At 34.0% G+C, this 10395-nt stretch overlaps 1 protein-coding gene across 1 annotated transcript; it reads right to left on the bottom strand.

Moving 5' to 3' along the window:
- Positions 1 to 2664: 2664 nt before the first annotated feature.
- On the bottom strand, positions 2665 to 3538 carry LOC107774624 (uncharacterized). Its single transcript, XM_016594215.2, has one exon. It carries the CDS (start codon positions 3341 to 3343, stop codon positions 2930 to 2932), a length of 414 nt encoding a protein of 137 aa, XP_016449701.1. The 5' UTR covers positions 3344 to 3538; the 3' UTR covers positions 2665 to 2929.
- Positions 3539 to 10395: the final 6857 nt, after the last annotated feature.

Genomic DNA, 10395 nt, shown 5'->3' with positions numbered 1-10395 from the left:
AAAATTTCACTTTTTTTTTTTAATTTTACAATTGTTATGTCCAAACGCCCACTTATAAGTCAATTACAGACAATCTTTTATTAACAAATATAGATCGGTAACCTACAAAAAGATGATATATACCTTGTTATATTAGGTTAAAATCTCTTTAATAGTATAAAAATCTTTTACAGAAGTGATCAATACATAAGAACCCTTTTGGTCTTTTTCCCCGTTGACCTAATCAGTTTTGACCAAAACCCTTCTTTCTTCTTTTGTCCATTCAATAATCCACCTGATCTACAACCTGTTCTTGCAACAAAAGCTTGTGATTTACTTTTCTTCAAACCGCCTCCGGCGCCGGCGCCGGTACCGATGATGCTGACGAAAGTGAAGGGACCCACAACGTCGGAGATGATCCGGCGGTGGCCGCCAACGCGGGGAGAATTACAAGTGGAAGAAGAAGTAGAGGAAAATAAAGAAGAGGTAGATGAAGATATTACTGCTATTGTTGCTGTCGAAGTAGAAAGCTTACTGAGTCTTTCTCTGAGACAACAAGAACAAACTCCTGGCTGTTGTTTGTGATCTGGATGTTTCTTGCATATAATTTCTGGCTCAGTAAAACCCATTTTTGGATTGCTTATAATTCTTCTCACGTAATGAATTAGTAATGACCAAATTGCATGTGAGTGGGAATAATATATATAGATAAAGTTGATGTTGGGGTACCAAGGAGTCAAAGGAGCGTGTGTCAAGAATGAGTTATCAGTGTGAAATTGGAATTTGTGTCAGCTGTTTTCGAGAGTTTAATTAGGAGAAGACGTAGATTTATGGGGACCGTGTGTGTGGGTCACGACGTTACCGACTTTGCTTCTGTCTTTAAAATCACTCCCCGATGGACTTAATATTTGAAGGTTACGAGTGTACTTTTATATTTAATTAAAGTATTATTTATTTTATGTATAAATGTCATTATTAATATATTATCATTTTTTAAAAATATATATATAAAATTTTTATCAAACTTTTCGACAATGATAAGTCGTAACCTAATTTTACGACATTGGTCCGCCTATGGTCCCAACAGTTTTTTTTAAAAACACTTGTCCAACTATTGTAGACCATTCTATCAATTATGTTTGCGAGTATTCCTTGAAAAATAGTGTTCTTTTTGAACTTAATTTATACGCATGTATCGATAAGGGTCCTTTTGTTACATTATGTATCAATGTCATTTATTAAAGCTAACATATACTCACCATGCATTATTTTCAAATTATTAATTTCACTTTTTATGAGGGGTTATCTATATTTATCGTTTATGTGCTTTTACACTGTCTCAAATTTGCACTATGACTGCAGTTAACTATTTGGGACATATAATGTTGTTTTATATTGCATCAATTCTACTAATTACTGCTCCACTTAATGTTCGATACTTCGACATATTGGAAAGAATTGTTTATGCAAAGTAAATAACATCTACTTTGAAAAAAATCATTCAAATAAAGTTAATTAGTAAATACTAGTACTAATATTTATCTTGCTTGAGTTGAGTATACATGTATATTCTCTAATACTAAAATCTTACAAGCTTAAGAATAAACCAGTCATATATTCAGACTAAAAAAATAAATAATATTTCATACATACTTTTCACTTGTTAAAAAAGCATTTTAAGCTAGTCAAGATATTTTATTAATAGCAATTAAGTATTACAATCTTTAAATTTCTTTGCCCAATAAAAACTATCACATTCATGTAACGTAGATGGAAGCATAAATAAAGATGGAAGAAAAGGGGGTTACATAGGAGTAGTTCAACTGACCCTTTTACTTTCTTTCTTTCTTCTTTTTTCAAAATTTTAGTCAAACAGAGTTCTTTAATTTGTTGGTGCGATACAGATTGGGATCGATTAAGCAAATCATAACGCAAAGGAGGTGTTGAACTGTCTTATCAGTTATCAACACAATTAATCAGCCTGCACATGAGCCTGCTTTTTAAAAGTTTCATATCGTTACACGTGGGGATCTTAAATAATTGTGATGTGCGGGCCAGTATGCAAACACCTAGACTAATTCTATGAGATATCCGTTCTTAGTGGCAAAGTTAGGACTTTTCCTAATGGTGTTCAAATTTGAAATAAGTAAAAAGAGTTTTACATAAAAGGTGTTCAATACTATATGTTCTATACTTTTAAAACCTAATATTTTGCTATATACACAAAGTAATTTTTCGAGGAAGGGTGGTCAATTGACACCCTTAGGACAATGTGCCTTTGCCCCTGCCTGTCACCTCTCACCGGCTGCAGGTACCAAATAACTCTATCCACCAAGACTTGATATATAAGAAGAAATCACCTAGTATTTCTTTGTCTTCCATAAAATTTAAAACAACTTTATTAGAATCGAAGTCCAAGTGAAATTTCTTTCTTATACTTTATGCTTAGACACTTTGTGTATAGCTTTTTATTTACTAGCAATATTTAACTTAAGCGCATGGCATAATTTGCTAAAAAAAGGAAATTTCACCTTCAATATTTTAATTATAATGTATTGCGAGCAAAAATTTAGAAGACCGAAATGTCTTAGAAAACTAGATATATGAAGTGACAATAAAAATATGAGTCTCTTTTCTTTTTCTCCTTTTAAGAAAAAAATTTAACCATAACGGAATTGCTTATAATTGGTTATCAAAAGATGATATATAACATGTTACATCATGTAGAAGTTCACTGATAGTGTAATTTTTTTTTTTTACAGTGAACAAATAAATATACATTGTTTTGTCAAGGATCTATAAAAAACATTCATATACTTTCGCAAGGTGGGAATAATATCTGCGTACACACTACTTTTCTTAAATTCTACTTGTGAGATCTCATTGGACATGTTGTCGTTGGTGTAATATATATATATATATATATACTGCTTTCTCGAGTAGAAGATGATTAATGCACAAGAACCGTATTGGATCTTTTCGCCGTTGACCTGATCAGCTTTGACCAGAAACCTTCTTTCTTCTTTTGCCCATTCAATCCACCTGATCTACAACCTGATCTTGCAACAAAAGCTATTGATCTGCTTTTCTTCAAACCGCCTCCGGCACCGGCACCGGCGCCGATGATGCTGACGAAAGAGAAGGGACCCACAACGTCGGAGGTGATCCGGCGGTGGCCGCCACCGCGGGGAGAATCAAAATTGGAAGAAGAAGTAGAGGATGATGATAAAGAAAGTGGCATGATTGTTGTTGTTGAAGTAGAAAGCTTATTGAGTTTTTCTCTAAGACAAGAAGAACAAACTCCTGGTTGCTGCTTATGATTTGGATGCTTCTTGCATATAATTTCTGGCTCAGTAAAACCCATTTTTTGATAGAAGTATAATACTGAATTTTGGACAAATAGTGTTGGACTAGATAGCTAGCTTGTCACGTAATATGAGTAATTAAAGAACAAATGCATGTGAGTGGGAATATGAAGATAAGCATATATATATATATATATACACACACGGGTGGAGGGTGTGGGTCGAGAAAAATTTACGTAATTGAAATATGAGTCATTGGCCAGTGTGAAATTGGAATTTGCGTCAGCTGCTTTAATTTAGAGGGTTAGGAGAAGGGGGAGATGTATAGGGAGTGGGGACCGTGTGGCTCACGACGACCGACTTTTGCTTCTGTTTTTATGATTCTTCCAACAGTTACGTTTTGCACACATAACTTGTGAAACATTTCTTTAATTTGGACATAACACAACTTCTATTCGACAAATTTTAATTTATGTTCTAAATGAGAAGCATCGGAATAAAAAAACAGAAGGTAAACATAAAGAAATTAAGACCCCAAATTACATGAGTCGCATACGATAAAATAACCCGAACAAGAGAGTATCAGCCGCCAAGGCGGATACACCTTTCGGCTTTTGGCAAGTGATGTCACGTGACACCGCTTCATCAAATTTTTTATTTTATGTATATGGATATAAAAAATGATGCCTCTTTTCGTTTAATGGTTTATTCATTCACGCATTCATTTTTTTCAAAGTTATGATGCCGCTTAACATAAATCCTCCGTACGCCCCTGTTAGTCGCTTTATTATCATTCTGCCTAAACAAATGGAAGGACAAATCATGAAATTGATTCTTCAAAGACAAACAATTCCAATAATCGTATCAAGTTCAGACAAATTAGGCATGAATTGAATTAAGAGCAGTGAGCACCTCTTGACAATCGAATTCAACCATCACCTTATCAATATTTAAGCCTTTGAGACATGAAAGTGCTTCACAAAGAAAGAAAGCTCCAAGCATTATTGGCGTCCAAACAACCAGAAAGAAAGGAGCTGATTGGTAATATTGTATTTTTGTTGCCATACGAAAAGGCTCTTGTGAAACATTTTAAAAGAAAGATATTTGACGCTCCATAATAAAAGAGAAAGGCAGCTACAATAGATTAGAAATAAGATCAGCAACATTATAGTAACTAAAATCAACTCCTAGAGAATATCTCTTTTATTTTTCAAATTACTTCTCTAATTAATGTTCGACAATAAAACCACCAAAGTAAAAGTGGTGGTCATTTTCATTAATAGAAAATTGGTAAAGATATTTCTTACCGTAATTGTTTTCTTTAAGGCTCTAAATCTTAAAGGAATTAATTAAGAGAAAAACCAATGACTCTGACTAAAAAATAAATTTCACTTTTAACAGATAAAAAATTCATATTTTAATCTAGTCAAGTTATTCAGCTAAAAGTAAATGGTATTTCTGTCTTTTAATTTCCGTTCCAAATTAAAAAGTGTCATATTTTCCCAACAACAAAAAAAAAAAAACTACTCCTATCATATTATATATATGAGCATAAAGATGAGATAAGAGGGATACATATTAGTTCAGTGGTCCTTTTTCCTTTATGTGTTCCTTTTTCAAAATTTTGTCAAATCTTGGTCCTTAAAGATGTTGGTCCAATAAAGATTTGAGATTTGAAATAATTAAGCAAAATCTTAACACTAATTGAATAATGGGTGAAGCATTCAACAGTCTTAGCAACACATCCAACCATTTTATTGGGATCTTGTATTAGGTTTGTGATTTTAAAGACAATGTTATTAGAACCGAAATCCAAGTGAAACTTTATTTCTTTTACTTTATGCTTTATGTGTAATCTATTTGTTTCTTATAAAGAATTACTGTTAAATTTAAAATTAGAGTTTAAATTGAACCGGTTAAAAAAAGAGAGTAAGACATATAAATTAAAAAACATGGATTAAGATTTTGAGAAGAAGGTAAAATCAAAGAAAACATTATTGATAATCGATATGATTATTACTTGTAAACAACGGATATTGGTAGGGGCCGACCATAACTAATAGTACTCAATCTCCCCATGTTGTAACATTGACATATTGGAGGATACAGTTAATGGCGGAGCCAAAAGTTTTATCAAGAGAGGTCAGTATATAATATATACTTTTCCGAGGTATCAATATATAATTTAATTTTTTTTTACCTAATTATACAGTATAATAATTTTTCGATAAAGATGTGTTGGTTGATACCTCTTGAGTATATGTAGCTCTGCCAGCAGATACAGCCCCTGCCCTCCTAGTATTATTATGAAATGTAATAACTATTTATATGATTGATTGTGGTTCAAAATTGTCTTCAATAACTACTAAATCATCTTAGTTAGAGAAGCGATAATTAGTATTTTAGTCCTTTTCTATACTTTCTTATCATGCATGTAGAGTCTAGAGATTAAAACCTTTTGGATAGAAGTAAATTTGTAAATTGTTCTCTCTTCACGTATTAATAAAAGCAGCAGGAAATGTCTAATCCAACAACAACGAACAAGAAAATCACTGGAATTCGAGTTCAATCATGACCCACATTAATCATTTGATATATGGTTTCCGCTAATGTTCTGTGGCTTTCTTGTACTAATCAAAAAGCAAGCTTAATTAAGCACTCCACATTCTCTTAAATTCTGAAGATATTTATCCAATCTCCAGTTAATCTTAATTCTTAACGAACTATATGAAGACATTCATTCATTTCAATCTCCGATTAATTGTTCCACGTGTGTTAGACCGAACTTTTGCTCAAAGTGAAAACATAAACACAATCAAAAGCGAATTTAGGATTTGATAGTGGTGGGGGTGGTGCCCCACCGTTGTCAAATAAAACTGTGAGCAAATACTAAAGACGGAATCAAACCCAGACCCCCCTCCCAATCAACCAATGCAACTATGATCTTAGGGTGCAATTCAAATATATTTAGTATTTAAGATATATATATATATATAAATTTCTTTCAAATATAACCCGGACCGGTGACTCTCCTACCCCAAAGGTAAGTTTACCTCTGAAGTACACAATCATATCATATAATTTAAATAAGTCCTTTCACTTTACAATTACGTGTTCATTTTGCCACCATTTCTATTTTCTAGCTAAGCTAGTTAATGTCGGTTGACAATCAGAACCGACAACGTACGGGACTGTAAATGTTTTTTTTAAAAAAAAAAGATAGATGGACAAATTTGTCTGTATCTAATTTTCCTTCGATTGGGAGAGAAGAAGTATAAGACATTCTGCGCACGTGAGATTGTCTATGAACAAACGACCAAAGGATTTTTAGTTTTTCATTCAAATGATTCTGTTTGTTTTTATTTAATTATTGCATGCATGAATCATGGGGACGTTGTTGCCTTTATCTAGGAAGCTTCCATGCACTAGAGTTTTCTTATAATTTAATGGAATTGATTTTAACCTTCCCATGCACATTTGCTCTTTCTGCTGCAACGTTGCAGTGGCGAAGCCAAAAATATTTTCAAGGGTGTTCAAGTAAAAAAAAATTCCGATAAAGAATATTTAATATATGTTATATACCTATAAAACTTAATATTTTACCTATATACTCAGTGTAATTTTCCGACGCACCAAAAAATCGAAATTTAATAATTTAAAAACCGCACACTGACCGAATAACCGTTTAAACCAAAACCGAAAAATCAAAATTCACGGTTCGACCGGTATTATGCCCACCCCTATTCTTACCTATTTAAGTGAAATAAACCAACAATAATATATTTAGTGTATTCTCACAAATAGAGGTGTATACTGACGAAACCAAGCCCATGGGACACCTCGGTTTCCGATGAAGTAAACGAAGCGAAAGACGTGACGGGGGGTTGACTAAGCCATGGTCGTACCCACAAGGTGTAATAATGATTAGTATCTCGGCCACTATCGAGATTGAGCTATCAGAAAGCTTGTACGACAAAATATGTATCGTAATGCTTAAGGGGAGCAATGAAAAGTATAATCAAGAGAGAGGGTATTCTGGCTAAAAACCATTGGACAAAAGGGAATATTTACAATATACATAGGAGATAAGAAGACAAAAGGGGGGCTTTTCTCTCTCTCTCTCTCTCCCACAAGGAGGAGGGGGATAGAAGAACAGGAGAAACTCTCCAACAACAATAAAGCGGAAGTTTAGATCTCGGTTGCAAATCTTTGTAATCATCATTGGTGAATCAATAAAGATAGATCTCATAACTATCAATGACATTCCTTCTTTTCCTTCTTTGCTCTTACGTTACAGAACAGTACATCAAAGATTTAAGCTTATTGTTTATATTTGATGTTTTTTAATAATCTCAAAAAGAGTTATAAGCTCGGTTATATTCGATTCTCGTATTCAATGTGCTTAGATCTAGAGTTAATTATTCTTGGCTAAGATTTATCCTCTATTTTCATCATTAATTAGTTTAATAAAAAGCTTAATACTTTTTGGTCGAACAATTTGGCGCTGTCTGTGGGGATTTTTTAGCCAAATTTTTAGTTTCCTTTAGATCTAAAACCAGTCAAGTTTCATTTCCAGGCTGTCATAGCCTCACCATCTCGGTATAAAAACCAATTCGAAAAAGTGATAGATAAGTTTTTGAGATAACCAAACCAATCTGGGTCAGATCTCTACATGAAATCGAAATTATATCCGATGTCTATGCAAAACTCATGCCTCATCTAGCACGTCATATGCATATTTAAAGTAGGATCACGGTCTCTACACACTTAGCATGACCGCTGTCACACCTCCTTTTTCCTACCCTTGAGAAGGGAGTATTAAGGGAGTTTTTTCCAATTTAAGTGACAACCGAATCGGGATTATTTATTTAAAATTAGAGTCTCCACTTGAGATAATTTATGATGTCCCAAGTCACTGATTTAGAATCCTGAATCGAGGAAGGTTGACTCTATTTACGGTCTGCGAACACAGAAATCCGGGTAAGGAATTCTATTAACCCGGGAGAAGATGTTAGGCATTCCCGGGTTCCGTGATTTTAGCACGGTCGCTTTGATCATACTTGGCTTAATCAAATTGTCTAATTGCTTGTTTTGGAACCTATGTGCTTTCACCTATTTCAATTAAGAAATTAACTAAAACGAGTCACGCGTACGTGTACTCATTTCATTTGACGCGTAAAAAATCATGTCACGCAAACGTGTCCACAATTAATAAGGCTTTATTATTATTAAGAAGGGTTTAACCGAAGTTGCGCGAACGCATACTCTGATTTATTTTTTGGGAATCGTAACTATGTCATGCGAACGGGTACACAATCGCGATGATAGATTAGGAGCATGCCTAAAAGTAAGCTACGAATATTCATTTTAGAAACCGTAATCATGTCACGCGAATGTATACATAATCACAATAATAAATTAAACGCGCCTAAAGGTTCGCCTACCCGGGTGATGACGGCCTAGCATGCTAATAGAGGTCAAGTTAATAAAGCAGTCTTCACTTTAAATTCCCAAACCCCATGACCATTTATCATTGCCTTTCCTACTCTAACTTCACTATACAATCAGGAATTCATAAAGTAGCAATCAACATTCTTAGAGACTTTAAACTGATTTCAAACAAAATAAAACAAACAAATCAAACCAGCAATACTAATGAACAGAATGATTAAAGCCTATCAAACAAAGGTAAGCATGAAACTCATTTAAAAATATTCAAACAACTATGTAAAGGGAAACAAAATGAACCTCTGTTTTCTTCCGAGTTAGTCAAATGGACATTTTATTGATGAATTATCCAAAATTGCAAGTCGAAATACGAACCATCTCCTATTGCTTTTTTGAGCCGAGGGTCTCCTGGAAATAGCCTCTCTACCCTTCGGGGTAGGGGTAAGGTCTGCGTACATATTACCCTCCTCAGACCCCACTTGTGGGATTATACTGGGTCGTTGTTGTTGTTGTTGTTGAAATACGAACCAGAGAATGACCCCGGACAGAACACGGACTCGACGACCTCGAACGGGACGGCTCAGAGCTAGTAACCGGAACCTCTGACTAGAGTTTTGGACGGGACGAAACAAAGCTGGTAACCGGAATAAATTGCACACAATTTCTCGACTCACTGTTCTTGAATTCTATCCTTGAACTGAAATAGAACCTCATTCGTGATCCGAAAATACAAAACAAAATTCCCTAGACTTATGGTTTTAGACTGATTTTCTGGTAATCCATAATAGCAGGTGATGTTGGTGGTTTATTCCTAACGATTGGAGATGATTTTAATAGAGGTTTTATGGTGGAATTGCTGGGTTTTGGACTGGTTCGAGCTCGAGCTTTGGATCTAGAGATGGTGGTCGTTTTCAGGTGGTCTAGCTGTTGTTTCCGGCTAGGCAGAGGCTAGCAGCGGCTGTCCATTCTTGTGTGTCTAGGTCTTGTCCAGCTGGTCTGTTTGTGTTTATGGCTGCTGCTGCAGCTTCTAGGGTTGCTGGTCGTTTTTTGGTTAAGAAGCAACCATCGAAAATGGCTACTTCTTCTTTTAGAAGATGATCGATCGGGGGGAGGGGGTGGGCTTCTATGATAAAAACGACGCCTGATCTCTTAGGGGTCTAGGGTCTAGAGTCCTTTTTTGGCTGATAGTCTTGTGTGTATATATCTTAGAGTCTAGGTTATATTTTTTGTATTTTTGGCTATATAGAAAAGGTTTTTAGGTTAAGGGGTATGAGTTTGGTATTATTGGGCCTTAAAATTGGGTCAAAGACTAAAAAAATGGACTACAAGATTAAAATGGGATAAACTAACCCAAAACTAACTCTTCCTTCTAAATATACAATTTATAATATAAAATATAAAACTAATCTTAATTAATTGAACTAAACTATATTAAAACATGGAACAATTTTTGTGTTTTCAAGATTATATAAAAATAAAAATAAGGTACTATTTTTGTATATTTTTTATTTAAATTTATGAAAGATACATAAACTAGAATATTTTTTAATCTTCATTTTTTAGTGACAAAATAAAGTTAAAGAGTCAAAATTAGTTGAAATAAAAATATTAGGCCTAAATTAAATATTTATGTGCTAAAAATATAAAAAATCTTGGGGAGGGT

The sequence above is a fragment of the Nicotiana tabacum genome, chromosome 11 (assembly GCF_000715075.1).
Source record: "Nicotiana tabacum cultivar K326 chromosome 11, ASM71507v2, whole genome shotgun sequence".
Classification (NCBI taxonomy): domain Eukaryota; kingdom Viridiplantae; phylum Streptophyta; class Magnoliopsida; order Solanales; family Solanaceae; genus Nicotiana; species Nicotiana tabacum.
Note: the sequence above shows the minus strand (reverse complement) of the source record. Positions and strands in the feature narration are given on the sequence as shown.

Bases quoted from the DNA above. Each gene is read 5' to 3' on its own strand.
- LOC107774624 (XM_016594215.2), bottom strand. From the start codon at position 3,343: ATGGGTTTTACTGAGCCAGAAATTATATGCAAGAAGCATCCAAATCAT.